This window comes from Tachypleus tridentatus, chromosome 6, assembly GCF_004210375.1.
Source record: "Tachypleus tridentatus isolate NWPU-2018 chromosome 6, ASM421037v1, whole genome shotgun sequence".
NCBI classification, from domain to species: Eukaryota; Metazoa; Arthropoda; class Merostomata; order Xiphosura; family Limulidae; genus Tachypleus; species Tachypleus tridentatus.
In genome coordinates this window covers 158,851,710-158,868,927 of record NC_134830.1, presented here as the reverse complement: position 1 = coordinate 158,868,927, position 17,218 = coordinate 158,851,710, and the positions used below count along the sequence as shown (strand labels likewise).

Here is a 17,218-nt window from a genome sequence, read left to right as displayed (position 1 = left end):
CTTTTGACTATTATATATAGGTTTCTTTATGATTAAGTTTTCTGTATATGACACCAAGAGGAGTTGTTGAATTTTTTTATTATTATTAACAGATGTGTTATTGAAACATGTTTTTTTGTTGTTACTTTTTATTTAAACTGATTCATTCTTTGAAACTCCGTCTTGATGAAAGAAATTTTATCAACTAAAATGTTTAATGGAGTTTATCTAAGATTAAAACTAGTGCATTTAAAGGGTTCTGAAAATAATAAAGTTATAGAATAAGTTCTGGGAATTAAAACATATTTTTCATCTTCCCATGATGAATTGTTGTCATCATTGTTGTCTGGAAATCAAGCGATATATTTATTTGGGCCATAGAAAATTTTTTACACTAAGGTTTGGTACTTCCTAATGTTGGAAATCATTTATTTATCTAGAGTATGTTGAATTATGAAGTTTCCTCTGGCATTACTAAAATTTGAAATTGGAGACTACTTTCTGTTGGGTTGAAATAAAATGTTCCTTTTATAGTCACCTTAAACCTGAAATGGTCTCTCATTTTAATTACTCAAATATGCATTCTTTTAGAAGGTAATTATCCAGAGAATATTTTAAGTGTTATACATACCAGCAGTTTTATAAACAAAACTATTAGAATGGTACATTTTATATGGTTTTGTATTTAATCGAATGTTTGAGTTTCATATTTTTGTTCAATCATTTACTTCTATTTTGTTTCCAACATTATTAAAAACAAAATCTAATTTCCAGTGGAGTTAATTAAACAAGTGTTTGAAGGAAGGTTGAATACTTTTGTTGGTCATAATTTTAATTGTGCTCAACATTTGTTTTAGGTTCAGGAATTTGAACATATCAACGGTTTATACAGCATGCCTGCTGAAGACCTGTTGCTGAAGTCAGCAACTGAAAGTTCTCAACTAGGTGTTCAGTCGACATCTGCAACCTTCGGCGCAACTTCCGTTACGTCGTTACCTAGCAGTAACACTTCTCCTGTCCCAACTCCTGTAGACAGTAAGGCATCTACCCCAGTTCCTACACCAGTCTCCAGTGTTATGGAAGAGAATGGAAAAGAAACAACTGACAATGACAATGAAATAACTAGCAAGTCTGAAGAAACTAAAGAGGTATTAGTTAGGATAGAGTTAAAAACTAGAATTATTATTAACAAAACTGCGTAAATAAAATTAAAAAAAAAAGATAAAGGTGTGAAATAAGTGTAACTGTTAAATACAACATTCTGTGTCAGTTTAGTGAATGAATATAAATTGGGTGGTGTTATTATAAGATACCTTACAAGATTGAGATGAGAAATAAAACACTGAAGGGTTTGGGTAGCATAGCGTACATTGAAGTGTCAACGTCTTTTTTTTTTTATGAAGAGGAGTGGCCAGTATCGTGTGAAAATTCTGTACCTTGCAATTTTATTAAGAGGTAGATACCCCACTGAACACAAACCCAGTCTTAACATGACAAAATGGTTGATGTAACAATAAGGAGCTTTCTCGTATGTTCATCTGACATGTAGTCACATTATTAAGAATTGAAACATAATGGTAATAAAATACCTTTTGTAATAATGTACATATTGTGATTTTAAATACATTTACTGTTTATAAGTACACATCTTTTCACTTTGAACGTTCCTGGGTCATCTTTTGTTTTTGATTTTAAAGAATATTTTATGTTTACTATTGTAACATTTTTATTGTTGATGTCACAGTTGTACGTCAGATGATACATGAAAATGCATTTTTGTTATTTTGAATTATATTAGCTATTTTGTTGTATTTGGACATGAATTAATTATAATATTCTAAAAACAGATTTAAGAGTAATAAATAATGTAGTTCTCATTGAAACTCATTTCTTTTTTACTTTATATTTTTAATGAAACTTCACGTCCCAAATTAATTATAGGCTAAGTTCGTTAGCTGTGAATTACATGATCTCTTGCAAAAATTTAAATTGCATGGTTAGTTTTATTGTCTTCATACTATCTTTGTTGATTTTGTTTTTTTCAGCAACTCTATTTGAGAATTATTAAAAATTATTGTTTTTGTTCAGTATATGTCTACTTTGTAATCACCATAACAGGAAACTGCAAAACCCAAAGAAGTAGAAGAAAAGAAACCCGAAGAAGATAAAAATTCTGAAAAGAAAGAAACGCAGGAAGAAGAGTGGATGGAAGTGGATAACCTCGGTACTGTACGATGTTTTAGATTATGTGAATAAATGTTTCCTCAGAAGTGCTGGTTTGCTTCATATGGTAAAAAAAAAAAATTTATCTGTCTCACATGATTAATTCTTCTAAATTCATAAAAAAACATACAGATATTGGTACTTGTGAAAATTATGTAACACAAGCTATCTGGTAAATGGCTTTTTCTGTGTGTGATATTACAGTGGTACGTAATGTATTGGCTATCATAGTTATGATATTTAAGGGTTTCTAATACCAGTTAATCATTTAGATGTGACCAGAAATTATCACTGTTCTTATTACCATCACTGGACATACTGTAATTGTCTGCGTGATAAGTGGACATTAAAAAATGCTTTGTCGATTAAAGTAGAAAAATAACTTTTTGCCACGTGAATTTCTAATGATCTTGTAAACAAACAACAAACTTTCATCTCGAAATTTATTTTGCATATCTTTTAGCATCATATGATTCTCTCATCACAAACTTAAAAAACACTGGTCTGATCTTTGTAATAAAGGAGAGAAATTGTTTTTGAAAGACAGTTCTGAATTTTATAACGTAAGCAAACATAAGTTCTTAACAAAGGAATTACATAAACCTATAAATCACAATTGTGTGATGATTTGTAATTCTCAGATATTACTGGCATAAAGAATAAAAACATGAATCTGAAATAACAAGTTGGTTTAATGGTTTTTTCCTATTGACAAATAATCTCATCAGGGTTTGTATGTTGTTTGAAAACACTTGAATTTTATCCAAATAGCTCCTGGTCCTCAAATCAACAGGTGAATCTGCATATATCTGTAGTTTATTCAAATTTATCTTGTCTAAAACATACTTGGCAAACTGGAGTATTTTCTCATTGTCCACTGATTAGAAATTCAGTGTGATTCTTTCATTTGCTTTTTGTTTACTTATTTGATGCAATAATTGATTGCCATAACTGGAAATTGTACTTTTAACATTAAAGAGCTTGAAGAAAAGTTTGTATTATAGCTGGAAAGGGACAGTAGCAATCCCCGAGCAATCCCCAAAGCTTTTTATTTCCTCTGCAAAAAAGCACCGTAACTTAGCCAAGCATTGTGCAGGATCAGAATGCAGAAGACTTGGTTGATTCATTAGCAAAAAGTCCCCAAAGTTCTAGTTCAATGGGTCTCGAAGTTTATAAGTAATCATACCTAGTATTTTCCACAAAAGTTTCTTTATAAAAATATAATTTTCCTTAAAAGCTTCTATTTGAAAGTAGTGATCAAAATTCTTGAACGTAATGAATGTTATTGAAACCAGTAATTAACAGAATTTAATATTTTAATTCATGACCACGTTATCTAAAATAGATAATTGTTTAAAAATCCATTTTTGTTATTCCTGAAAATTTAAAGTCCCTGAAATGTGTTTAAAAAAACAATAAAAGTAAATGAAATACAAACCATGTGGTTAACTCTTAATTTTATTGTTAAAATAGGAAAAAATCAGTTTAAGTGACTTCACAGTTTTAAATTGTTTCCTGGTCCTAGTGTTATAAACAGTTTTTTCAGTATCTTTGGTGCAGACAGTTTGTAATTAACCAGAAAGTTGTTAGTGTTAGTGAGTGAGATTTCCAAGTCACTGGGTGAATGATAATTTGTTGCTGTTTTTTAATTCATAAAATAAATAAAAAAAACTATTAACAGTTGGACAGGCATTTAAATTAGAGTCGTTATGATTCAGGTAAACTTGGTATTTTATTTCATCCTTTTATTAAACGTAGATACTGACAGAAAACAGGAAGAGAGGTGTGGAGACAAGAAACAGGCAGTCAAGGAAGAAAAGGAAAAAACAGGTGTGATATTGAAACAATAAAGATTACAATGGAACAATATGAGATAATGTTTGTGTAGGATTAACCTGTTGACTGCCAAGTATTTCAGCTGCTACAATACAACTCTGATGCTTCTTCATTTTGTAACTTTTTTCGTGACACCATTTTGGATCGAAAGTGAAACAATTTGTAAGTAGGTCAAATGCATGTACAGTGCTGACATCTAGCATTGAAGATAGGTATTATTGAGAACAAATTAACTCGTCTACGGCACTGAACAGTTTGAAGCAGTAATGTTCATTTGACATTTTGCAGTTACTTTAATACTAACTTGTGAAGTTATTTTAATTGAATGGTAGATATTGTTTTTGTGTGGTTAATGTCACTGATTATGTTGGTAGATTCAGAAATAAAGGTTGAAAATAAACCTGAAAAAGATGAAAAGCCTAAAAACAAGGCAGATGAAGAAGGAGAAACCAAGGTAGATTCACAGTTTCACCAACAGGACAAGAAGTCCGATCAGACCAAGCAGAAGAGAAAATTTATGTTCAACATTGCTGATGGAGGCTTCACGGAGCTTCACACACTTTGGCAGAATGAAGAAAAAGCTGCTGTCCTTGGAAGAGAATATGAAATTTGGCATCGTCGTCACGACTACTGGCTACTGTCTGGCATTGTAAAGTATCCTTATCACGACGTGTAGTGTTATTTGAAGAATATTTAGAAAATCTTTGTTTATTTTTTCTCTTCAATTAATCTTTAGTTTGTGATTGCATTCGGTCAAAGAAATCTTTCTTTGTTGTTTAAACACAAGGTTATCTGTGCTCTGCCCAATGCATGCATCAAAACTGAGTTTTTTAGGATTGAATGTTCTTACCACTGTGTTATTGTGGAGCCCGTAAATATGTTAGGTATAATCTATAACCATATTGCTTCATTTCTAATTTTCCACAAATGATTTGTAACATTGAAAGAGCAGCCCGGTGTGGCCAGGTGGTTAAGGCACTTGACTCGTAATCTGAGGGTCAAACAAACAATCTTGTAATGAATACGTTAAAAGTATTGAAGTTCAATGTGTAAAATATTTCTTCTGTTTCTGTTGGGTTCTTATGTGTAATGAGTTCTATATTTAACTTTTCCTAATGTTTTAGTGACAGGTCTATTTTTGTTAGATGATATAGACCTTTATTAAGCCAGATAGGATACAGCTTTGTTTTTAAATAATATCAGAGGGTTTTTCTGAACTACCTTTATAGACATGGTTATGGAAGATGGCAAGATATCCAGAATGACTCTATGTTTGCTATAATCAATGAACCTTTCAAAATGGATGTTGGCAAGGGCAACTTTCTCGAAATCAAAAACAAGTTCCTGGCTAGAAGGTTTAAGGTAAGCAACAAGAAAAACTTGAGTGTTTTAACATGATAGTTTTTTTTTTTTTTTTAATGTTGGGGAGTGAGGTTTTTACTTCATTTTTTTTGTATTTCGATAGTGGGATAATATTTTCATGTTGTTAAACTTTTCTTTATCTCTGAATGATCACTGTTAATATAACAATTTACTGATGTATAAAGAATTTATAAATGCCTTTTTAATTTGAATATTTAGATAGCAGCTTGATAAGATGGCCACCAGATGTCCTCCTCTATGACATCCTAACTAAGAAGAATGTTTTTGTTATTTAATGTTATTCTTTTATTTAAAAGTGAATATTTATTGTGTTTTCTTGCTATTATTAAGTGTCTTGTCAACAGTGTAAAATAGTGTTTTATTTAAAGTATCAAAATTGTGCCAGGTTTATTGTGGCTGTTTAACATATTAACAAATCCAGTATTATAAAGTGGAAGAATCTTGAAAGGTGATTTTGTTTTCTTAACAGCTCCTGGAACAAGCTCTGGTCATTGAAGAACAACTACGTCGAGCAGCTTATCTGAACTTAACCCAAGATGGCAGCCACCCAGCTATGGCACTAAATGCAAGGTAGACAAAACTGATAAATGTGGTAATTCTGATAAATACTTTCATACAGAGGAATGATATTCATATTGTAGTTTAGTTGTTGACGATGAACAACCAAAATAACATTTCTGAAGTGAAACTTGCATAGCTGAAAATTTAGGAGAGTATAACAGGCCCAGAATCTATACCCTAACCCAAACTAGTGAAATACCCTAATCAGTAAACATAATGTTTACAAAAGTGGCAGTGACCACTCATACTTCCAGTGCTGAAGTATGGTGGAAGATCCATGAAAAGAGATGTGGTCTCTCTTTCTTTCACATAGGCTTGTTCCCATAGGAACTGGTGAGTCATCACCATCAGTACCAAGTCATCATAGGTATGAAACTAAGATTTGTTTTTCTTGCTTCTGATGAGAAAAACTATTTTACAAAACTATAGTTCCAAAAGGTTTTAAAATGAGATCTAAAAATATTCTTCAGTTGCAAGATTTATACATAATTTAAAAGTTCAAATAATATTTTAATTTGTCTGTTGGGTGGCTGATCAGAAACTTTTGTTTCTTTGATATTTTGTTTGATAAATACTTGTAAAATAATATTTACGTAATTCATTGAACTTTAACAGGTTTGCAGAGTTGGAATGCTTGGCAGAATCTCACCAACATCTGTCCAAAGAATCATTGGCAGGGAATAAACCAGCCAATGCTGTTCTGCACAAAGGTTTGTAATTTTAAGTACAACTAGGAACGAATATTAAGCTAATTATTCTCAACTACAACTAAGTCGTCAACCTGATATGATTTTTTTTTTTTTTGAGAGAATGATACCCAGTTCTTGTTTGACAACAGAATAAATAAATAATTACATTAGGAAGACTGGAAGCTGTAACTTGATTTCATTTCAAAGTAACTGTTGTAAAATATCGGAGGCATTTCAGTTATCTTTATAATACAAGTGCCGGGCGAGTGTCGTCGTTCCAGTTCTATTTTTATTGAAGTATTTCCAACAAATTCGAAATCGAAATCAAGAAAACTAATAGTGGAACAAAAAAGCAGTGGGCTTAGGGTTTTGTTTAAATATTGTTTTAGTTTACCAATTCAATACAGTCTCTTCATTAGTATTTCTTCTGCTGTATGAGTAAACAAAGAAAAAGCACTTCTGTTCCTTATATTTGTTCTCATGCGAGTTTTGTAAGCCTTACATGTAACATTGTTTTTTGTTTGAAATATTTATTTTTGATTGTCATGATAAACTAAGGAACTATAATATAATATTACCCTTGACTTTTTGAGGTTAACCCTAATCTTAAAGACATGTGTTCTTATTAGTGCTTAACCAGTTGGAAGAGCTTTTGAGTGACATGAAGTCGGACGTGAGTCGACTCCCTGCTACGCTTGCTCGAATACCACCAGTGGCACAGAGACTTCAGATGTCTGAACGGGGAATACTGTCTCGACTGACGGGCCAACCCCAGCCTGGTGTTACGCTACCCCCCACACAACTACCAACATTTGCTGCACAGGGTGGTGGTCCACATCCAGGTTTGTAACATCTCTGATGTTCTACAAATGATATTGGTTTTATTTCTTTATATGGTGGAATTTACTTCCATGTTTGTTTTGTTTTTCTCATTGTTGCTTTCATAAGTAGGAAACCCAAACTATTATACATCATAAGTAATGACACATTATTAATTGTGTGTATGTGTTTTTTTTTTTATAGTTTCTAGCATATTTTCATGTTTTTGCTTTTACAAGTCTACATATTCTATTTATATGAGCTGTACTCTTATAAAAGTAGTACTCGCTGATTGTTTAATTTGTCCGAGTGTTTGTAAGCGTTAGGTGTGAATTTCTTTTGTTTTTTTTTTGTTTGGAAATATTTATTTTTAAGGGTTAGGATATGCAAGATAAACATACCCTTTTATATAATTTATTTTGCAGGTTTTCCTCCAGGGGTGCCACCTACATCGTTTTCAGGAACCAATTTTTCTGGGTACAGAGGTCAGTTTCCTTTGTCATCACAGCATCTCTTATCACACTCATCATTCCCAGGAGGAGGTTAGTGCTGTAAATGTATTTATTGCACATCTATATATGTTTTAGTGCTGTAAATGTATTTATTGCACATCTATATATGTTTTAGTGCTGTAAATGTATTTATTGCACATCTATATATGTTTGGAAAGGCCTGATCATACTGAGGTAGAAGAGGGTTTTTTTTGGATATACTGGTAATTGTCTTATATTTTTGTGGATTGTAAGCTGATACGATACTGTGACTTATCATAATACTTTAGAACTCCATCATGAGTTCCCTGTAATGTATGTTACGATTAGTTTTTTTTTTTTGCATGGTATTGATAAGGTGTGGGTTCTTGCTTATTTAAAAATGTAAATCTTTGTGATGACTGTAAAACATGAATGACAAGCAAGTATTTCTTGAAACATTCACTATGTTTTGTTATTGACAGGTTAAGGTAATTGTTATTTGGACAAATACTGTGTAAATATTAGCTCAGAATGAATATGAGATTCATGTTCCAATATTTCAAAGATACTTACTGTTATTTAAGTACAGTTTATAGGATTGACTAGGAGAATAACACTGGTTTAATTATTTTAAATTTTATTGTAACTTAATGTGTAATTCGGAAAAAAGAAATTAGTGCCTCATTTTTAGTTAGTGTATGTTTTGTGTGTAGCGGCTAATTTTTGGGTCCCAGGCCTTAATGCTTCCATAAGATTCAGCACAGTTATATATTATTTAGTATGTGTCAAAATAAATTACAATGTGCAAGTTTGATTTTGTGTACACACATTCCACCTGCTTAAAGGAGTTAAACTGTTGCAAATGAAGTATAACCACAGCACATGTTATAAAACACATGGTGTAACATCTCAATTGTTACTAATTCTTAGTGTATTGGTGCATCTCTTGTCTGTTTTTTATTCAAATGGGACAACAAGACTGCAGGACAAAAACCTTATAAGCAAATATGGACAACGTCCTGTGTGTAAAATATTCGTATTGTCACAGTAACTTTAACCTGAATTTTATTTGTGCCAGTTTTAACTGTTTTGTAGTTAAAGGTACTCTCTTTGAGGTCCAGATGGTGAACTAATTTTGTACGTTTATTTCCACATATATTTTTAGCTTTAAAAATATGTTTAAAAAAATAGAACTGTAAACAAAACGATAATCCTTGTGTGTGTGGAAGAAATTGTCGAGTGAATCTTAATACTTATTTAATATGTAAAAGTTATGAACATTGTTTCCTTTTCTGTTCTATGTCATAATAACATGTTTTAATCGAGTGTTTGTTACACATACAGCTGTAAACCCACAGATGCCAGTGGGTGGATCGGTCCCTGGTCCACATCTCCCTACATCTGGTATTGACTTGACTGCTCATCAGGCCCAGATGTCCAAAGGTATGTTCTTATATAGAACATTTATTTATGCTTTATTTCAATCAGTAATTTCAGTAACAAGTTTAAAACTGTTTCTGTTGGAATCAGTCTTTTCATCTCCACTGTTTAAGTTATCCTTGTTTGTTAAATACAAGATCTGTATGTAAATTTATGAAACTTTTACTGAACTTAACTGTAAGATTATGTTAATGTTAAAAACAGAAATACTTATTTTACAAATGGAGATTGTTTTATGAATAATATTCCTGTAGTTCTATATAGTATGTTCCTTTTGAGTAATGCACCACCTGTGAATATTTTTAAGGCACTTTGGGAGTGGCTGAAGATCTGTCACTGAAGTCGGGAAGTGACAAGGCATCTACCAGTAGAGTAGGCCCTTCAACACCAGGGTTAGAGAATAAATAATTCATGTTAGCTTATCAACGTTTTATTTATTTTTTGCAAGTTAAGGAACTGAACCAACTAAAGGACAGAAACTACAAGTTTATAAAAGAAGAAATGTCGGCTGATCATCAGATTTTAAAGTCATCTGAAAAAACTTCTGAAACTAAATTAGTTTATTCATTAAAAAAAAACCCATTAAAACTACAGGTTAATATTGGTTCAACTGAAAATTCAACAAGAAGAGCATTTACGAATAACCAATATTTCAAGGCCACAGGAAATCTGGGTAGCAAAGTGAGAAAAGCACAAGACACGAAAAGTGTATTCTGTGTGAACTTAACAAAACATACGAAATATTATTAACTGCTGGGAAATAACAACATGAGTTAAAAAAACAGTTTGAAAATAGTATAACTGTGGGTGCAAATTGTGAGATGCATCCCCCAGAAGGGTTGCAGAGAGTCAGTAGGGCAACTATGACTGTAGAAATAAATAAATTATATCTGAAAATACAAATTAAAAAGTGACGTTTTAAAAACTATCATACATATATTCCGAATATTAAGTCATATAAATAGTGATGTCAAGAAAACCCACTTGTAGAGAAAAATATACACGTAAAAACAGCTCGTATGGTTTGAGAAAATATTTTATGTAGAGGAGCGAACAATGTTTTGACCTTCTGTGAGCGTCAGGTTCACAAAGAAAGAAAGAGGTAACTGACCGGAAGCTGACCATATGTTTGTAAAGGGTTGTGTAACTGAGTGTTTGAATATATAAGCACACCCTCTACATTCCTTTACACAACCCCTTTGTGAACCTGACGATGACCGAAGAAGGTCGAAACGTTGTTCGCTCCTCTACGTAAAATATTTTTTCAACCCAAACGAGCCGTTTTTACGTATACATTAAATGATATAGTAACAACAATTAACATGAGAAAAATGACACCTAGAGTACACACAAGATGATACAGCGATAAGTAGGGGTACAACAAAGTAATGTTTAGAAGGGGAAGATGCCATTAAAACAACAACATACCAGTGGAGTAGAAAGTCAGATGTTTCATTTCATTGGTAATTTTAAAAAATGCATCTATTTTTTTAAATTTCTACTTTACATTTTCAGTATCTTTCCATTTTGAACTTCCTTTAGGATATTTGTATTATAGTGATAATATTAGTTATGTTACATTCACTATATCTTGTCGCCTTCTCGTGGCCCTGTGGTGTTAACATGTTTAATCGGGAGTTCTTGCATTTGTGTGGTAATGTTCAGTTGATCCAATAATGACCTTAAGATAAGCTTGGTTTTGAACACTAAAAAACAAACCTGGTTTAATGTTTTACCACTAACAATTATTCAACTACTACTGGTAATTCTTAATTTCCTTGGTATCAGGTAGTAAAATAAAAAACATTAACTTAAACATCACAACTTTGCAGCCATATGTTTATAAAATGTCGCAATGAAGAACATTAACCAATTAGATTTGTAAAAAGAAATGTCAGTTACTGACTGTTCTTCGTGCTTAAATGTTATCAAGCAGTTACAGATCTATTTTTTCTGCTATTATGTTTTGGTTTTAACTTTTCATTTACTAGCTTTCTCTCTGTTTATTTCTCTGAAAAGTATTGTATTATCACAATTTAATAATATAACCAAATTCGTTGTGGTTTATAAACATGTAACATCGGTCCTCTGAACAATGTTTGATTCTGTTTACTTTTGTGTTACAGAAATAATTAAAATCTTGATTTCATTGTACTGAAAGAAAACAAACTTAAGATTTTACAAAGAAGAGTGAATTTTGTTTTTAATTAATTAATTTGGGGAAAAACATCTTCCACCAAATATATGTAGAGGTTCGTATATGATGACTGGCAGAATTTATATGCTCATATAAAAGATTTATATGGTAAGTTTAGAAGTAAGGAGAAAAAGAAATTGATTAGTATGATAAATGGTACAATAGAGCAGTTTAAAAGAAGAAAAACTACAACATTTCTTGAATAAGTGGTACACTGCTGCAGGTGTGTTTATGTGTAACTGGATTATTTGTTTTAACGTTGTAGTTTGTGTACTAAAAAATAATTCCAGTGAAAAACAACAAAACTGTGATTATAACAAACTAGAGGGACTTTTTTTTATTCTTTTGTGATATTATCATGTTTCGTGTTTGTTCTTCATCTTTTGCTGTTATCAGCATTCCAGCTTGTACATTTAAGACATTTGTCAAGTTACATTAACTCTCATAAATAAAATGTATAGACACGTGTTAAGTCCTGTTGTTGAAAATTCTGTGGTACAGCTGTCCACTTCCGACTTTTATTTTCAAAATATGCATGTTTGAATTCCGTGGTGAGCTAGAGATACATTTAATTTGATTATTAATTAATATTCATGTTTAAGGTTTTAGAAAACATTTATTGTTGATTTGTGTCTATGTGTGTACCATGCGTCTCTGGAAAAAAAAATATACAGGTGTTACCTATATCACATGTTTAGTATATCTGAAATATTTCTCTATATTCGCTAATAGTAATAGCGTAAATTGGATTTGTTCTAGAAGCGTGGAACTGACGTAAGGTTTTACATGTTATAAAGAGCTGTCAAATGTGTTGAAAATGATTTAAAGTATTTACGTTTCGGTAATATGACATGAAATTAAATATTTACAGCACGTACTTTAAAAAGAAATTTGTGAATTTCTATGCAAATATTCGTTTCAATTTCTTTTTTTTTTACTGCTCTTATCAAAATAAATTTTACAAACGGATAAATGATTTTGTGTGAAACTTGTAATTGCTAAATCATAAAGAAATTTGAAAAGGAATTAAAATCTTCTCCAGTAATGATTATGCAAATGATTTTCGCATAAGACAGCTTCATTTGCCCTTAGCTTTACTATCGGGTATAGTAGAAAGTAAAGAAGTTAGTTTAATCCGGTATGTTTTGGTCAGTAAAAATTAAATGCTTCTGTTATTTAACAGAACGATTTGATGAAAACAAGATAAATATCACTTCTTTTTTTTACGTAAAATAATGTCCTTCCGATGGTAATAACTCAGTTTTCAAGTTTTAAAATTGAAGCCAATAGAATATGTGCATTTGAAGTTTTCATCGGTGCTCGTAAAATTAATACCATTGTGTAAGAGAACTTGCGCTGTTTAACGTACGACTTTTAATTGTTAGTAGCATTGTTTTAGTTGCACGTGTTATTACTTACAAGGAAGATTACGATTGCAGTCCTGTTTAAGAAATTATTTCTCAACAATGATTTTTTTCCAGAATGTCGGACTGATATTTCCTGGTGGGAAAGAAGTCAATTAAAATATAAAAGTATATTAAACTACTATTCCGTCTACAGGTTCCAGTTTTTCGTTTTGTTATTTTTCCAGTGCTGTTTCTACTTGGATATTTGTTGTTGTTCACGCTATTGGTGGAACACAACTTTCTCGCCATCTATTGGTAAATACTTGTATTACTTTTAGTTTGGAAGAACACTCAAGGAATTAATTAATAGTGGATTGTGTTGGCCTGTTTTCTGTATGCTTTTTTATTTATAATAATAAAATAATAATATAATTTATTGCATGTTATTGCTCAGTAATGTAAACCAATAATCGCGCGACACAATAGAACTACCGATAATTTGGCGATTGGTTGTTTGTGCTTTTCATTATAACTTGCATATATTTTATATATGCAAAAACGGCTCGTTTGGGTTGAGACAATATTTTACGTATTTTCTCAACCCAAACGAACCATTTTTGCATAAAAGTTTCTCTACAAATGGGTTTTCTCGACATCTTTCGCTTGTGTTCACGATAACAGCTCAAGCCATGCACTTTAATAAGACTGTTTATGTACTTTTAATTAATTTTGCACAGTCAACCTGATGTTTTTGTTGTCGTCGAATATACACGGTATCTGTGGTCGCATGCTTCATACCCTATATATTTTTATCCACGATAGGCTGTGCGTTTTATAAATTTTTTGACCAGTGCACATGCTCATAAACTGAGGCATGCAATAAGATTATGATGTCACGGAAGTAGAAAGTATGTAAGAATGCACTTTGGTTTTATATATATGTAATATTAAGTGGTTAAGTATCGTAATCTTGCGATAAGAAGTTTTTAATAATATTTTGATTGCAAATAGTTTTCGATTTTTTTTACTTGAATAGGAAAATCCTTCCAATATTTGATCTTCTGGATGTATTTAGTATGTTATTCACCTTATTAGACAGTGTAGTAAAACATCAATGCCTTAATCATCCTCCATTTACCTAAACAGATGATGTAGTTGATTCTTGGTTTCTGTATCATAAAGAAATAGAGGAGAAAATAAAAAAGGCTTGCTTTTTTTTTTCTTTAATAGTAATTATAGTTTATCATATGTGGTCGACAGAGGACGTTGTCTACAGTTTCACCGATTTCTTTAATAATAATTGTTATAATAAACATTTCTTATAGATACTCGAGAGGTTTTGTTTTTTTTATCTTGTAGTGTTTTCTTGATAATAAAAGTGTTCGTTTTATCTTGTATGTTTGTTTTAATACTGTCATCATTATAGTTATGGAAAACAAAGTAAATTAGGTGTTTAAATTACTATTTTTTTTAAGTGCTTTGTTCTACTGCTGCTGGGTTTGACGAAGGAAATATAGCAGTAAAGTGTCTCGAAATATACTGTAAAATTGTTACCACTGTAAGGCTCAGTGTGACACTTCTCTAGCGTAACTGCGTTATTTCTAAGTCAAAACCTATCTCTTTACAAAAGTGTAATATATTAACTTCAAAGCATCAACGATGCCCCCTGGGAAATTTATTCAGCTGCAGTAAACCTGTTACAAAGAGAGAGAGAGAGAGAGAGAGAAAAAAAAAAAAAGCCAAACTAGAGGAACTTTGAATTTTAGGTTAAGTTTGCAAAGTTTTTCTTTTTTTTTAAAGACAGTTCTGTGGAAGTGTCAAAACTTAACTTAATCTAAGGAATGAAATGTCGAACAATTTTTTTTGTTTTGCTATCTAAAACTTTCCAGCTCTTTTCCACTTTTTAAATTTAAACTTTTATTACTTGAAGAACAAAAATGGAACGAGAAAGGTTTCTGTAGTTTTGTAAGATTCACATCAACTTGGTAACATAATTTGGAATACTATTTTAAAACTTGTATACATGAAAAATGGTGATAGAATTGATAATACTTGGATATAACAATCTTAAAATCATGAAACGATCTTATGGAAATTGTCATATTTGGTGGTAATTATGATAAAGTTTCCTAGACCAATTGCTCATAAAATTTTGCACAAGTTTAAGGTTCGATTTCATGTGCCTTTAATAATTTAACGATAACTCTTTCGGCTTACGACACAAAACCATGGTGGGTGGAGCATCAATAGCCCTTCATGTAGTTCCGTCCTTAAAACCATTTAATATTTTACTTTGAAAAAAATGCAGAAAACTCCCAGAATTATTTGGTATTTTTAAAGTCTTCATAAACCTATGTTTTATTATTAATTATCACTTCTTTTCTATTTTGATTTGTATTTTAACAATAGGTTTCATGTTTATGACCACTAGGACCCTGTTTTTTTTGTTTTTTTTGCTTTCGTCGGTTGTTCTGGTCCTTCATGTCTACAGTTGGCAGTCACCAAACGATCCGTGATGATACAAAGTAGTTACGGTGAGCTCAACCTAATTATTTCTTACTGTTATTCTACTTTACAGTTTTGTTGTTTTATTCATTGGATTCGAATCTTATTGAACGATTTTCCTGTCCGATCGGCTAGGCCTAGCTTGGTGGTTAAGAGGCGCTTGACTCGCAATCTCGAGCTTAAATTCCCGTCCCACCAAACATGCTCGCCTTTTCAGCCGCGAATACGTTGTAATGGGATGGTTAGTCCCACTATTCGCTAGAAAATTGGCGGTAATTGGTGTGTGGATTAGCTGCCTTCCCCCTGGTTTATCAGCGGTAAATTAGGGACGGCTAGCAGAGATGGTCTTTGTGTAGCTTTGCGCGAAACAAAAGGAACCCCACTCAGACTAGAGTGAAAATGATTTTCAGACATTCTATTGTATGTTTATTAGCATATCATTGAAAACAGGTTTTAATATAGGTAAATCACTTTGAAAAAGGCAGCGGACTTTCTTGATATAACTGTTGAAATGGTGATTTTCAAATGAAGATTTTTCTGTGAGAGGCGAAACAAAACTATAATATCTGTTCAATTCGAAAATTTCAATACTAAATTATCGTTAAAGGAAAAGCAATTTTAGTATATATTTTTTTAATTTTTCGGATGCTCTGATGCCTAAAACAGCTACAGTTTTCCGTACGACTGAGTTCCGATTGTATGGATTTAAAATAAAATCACTTACACATTACTATTTCTAACTTGTAAATTAAATATATATCGTCTACAAATGATGTACATAAATACTGTGATATTTGTAAAGTTTCAATTTTTACTTGTGGTGGGTTTCGTTTAGTGCTTTCTTTTCGTTTCGGGTTATGTAGTGTCTCACAGCTATACAATCCAAACTTTCAGCGGCAGACGATCTCCTTATTCGATTTAAGGCCGTAAAAAAAATGGTGGTGACAATGATGCCTTGTCTACGATCAGTTATTTAAATTTAAAAAAGAATTATGCACGAAATCGAGGAATATTTCAATAGTTAATTTGAGAACGTTTAAAGGTTTACAACTAGGTGTTAATTAAAAGGAGAAGACGTTTCGATCTGAATATAAGACCTCAGCTTTTATACTGATAAGAATTTTGTAATAAGAGAAACTTTCTAAACGGCCTGGCCATATGCCTTGGTGGTTAAGACACTCTACTTGTAATCCGCGGGTTCGAATCCCTGTCGCACCAAACATGCTCGCCCTTTCAGCCGTGGGGACATTATAATGTGACGGTCAATCCCACTATTAGTTAATAAAAAGTAGCCCAATAGTTGGCGGTCGGTGGTAATGACTAGCTGCCTTCCCTCTAGATTTACACTGCTAAATTAGGGACGGCTAGCGCAGATAGCTCTCGCGTAGCTTTGCGCGAAATTCAAAACAAACCTTTTGTTTTTAACAAGCATTTGTACTCGTTTTTGGAGTTTTCAAACCTTATTAAGCCTACTCTGCCTAAAATTCCACGGAAATAAAAATCTCCTGTTGCGTTCCTGTTGAAATACCATTAAACTGTTTTTTAGGTACATGAGTAGGATTCAAAACTTTATTCTATTAATTAAAGCAACAGATATTTTGTTCATGGTTTGATAATCATCATACACCATTCATACGTCTGGTGTTTTAAGACTCGAAAAACAAACACGCAGACATCACCAAATAATTAGAGGTTCGACTATTAAGTATCTAGAAGACAAATGCGGTGATTTCTCATGCGTTAAATGAACGAGACAACTCTATGTGT

The 17,218-nt window shown here is 31.9% G+C and overlaps 1 protein-coding gene across 1 annotated transcript in view; it reads left to right on the top strand.

Annotated features, from left to right (window-relative positions):
• The window catches only part of LOC143254248 (chromodomain-helicase-DNA-binding protein 4-like), an 82,213-nt gene extending 67,870 nt beyond the window's left edge, over positions 1-14,343 (top strand). The window contains 11 exon segments of the mRNA XM_076509103.1: positions 837-1,127; positions 2,098-2,203; positions 3,961-4,032; positions 4,413-4,692; positions 5,268-5,400; positions 5,891-5,991; positions 6,598-6,692; positions 7,301-7,513; positions 7,916-8,032; positions 9,308-9,406; positions 9,711-14,343. Coding sequence (XP_076365218.1) covers positions 837-1,127; positions 2,098-2,203; positions 3,961-4,032; positions 4,413-4,692; positions 5,268-5,400; positions 5,891-5,991; positions 6,598-6,692; positions 7,301-7,513; positions 7,916-8,032; positions 9,308-9,406; positions 9,711-9,811 — 1,608 coding nt within the window. The 3' untranslated portion in view covers positions 9,812-14,343.
• The last annotated feature ends 2,875 nt before the right edge of the window (positions 14,344-17,218 follow it).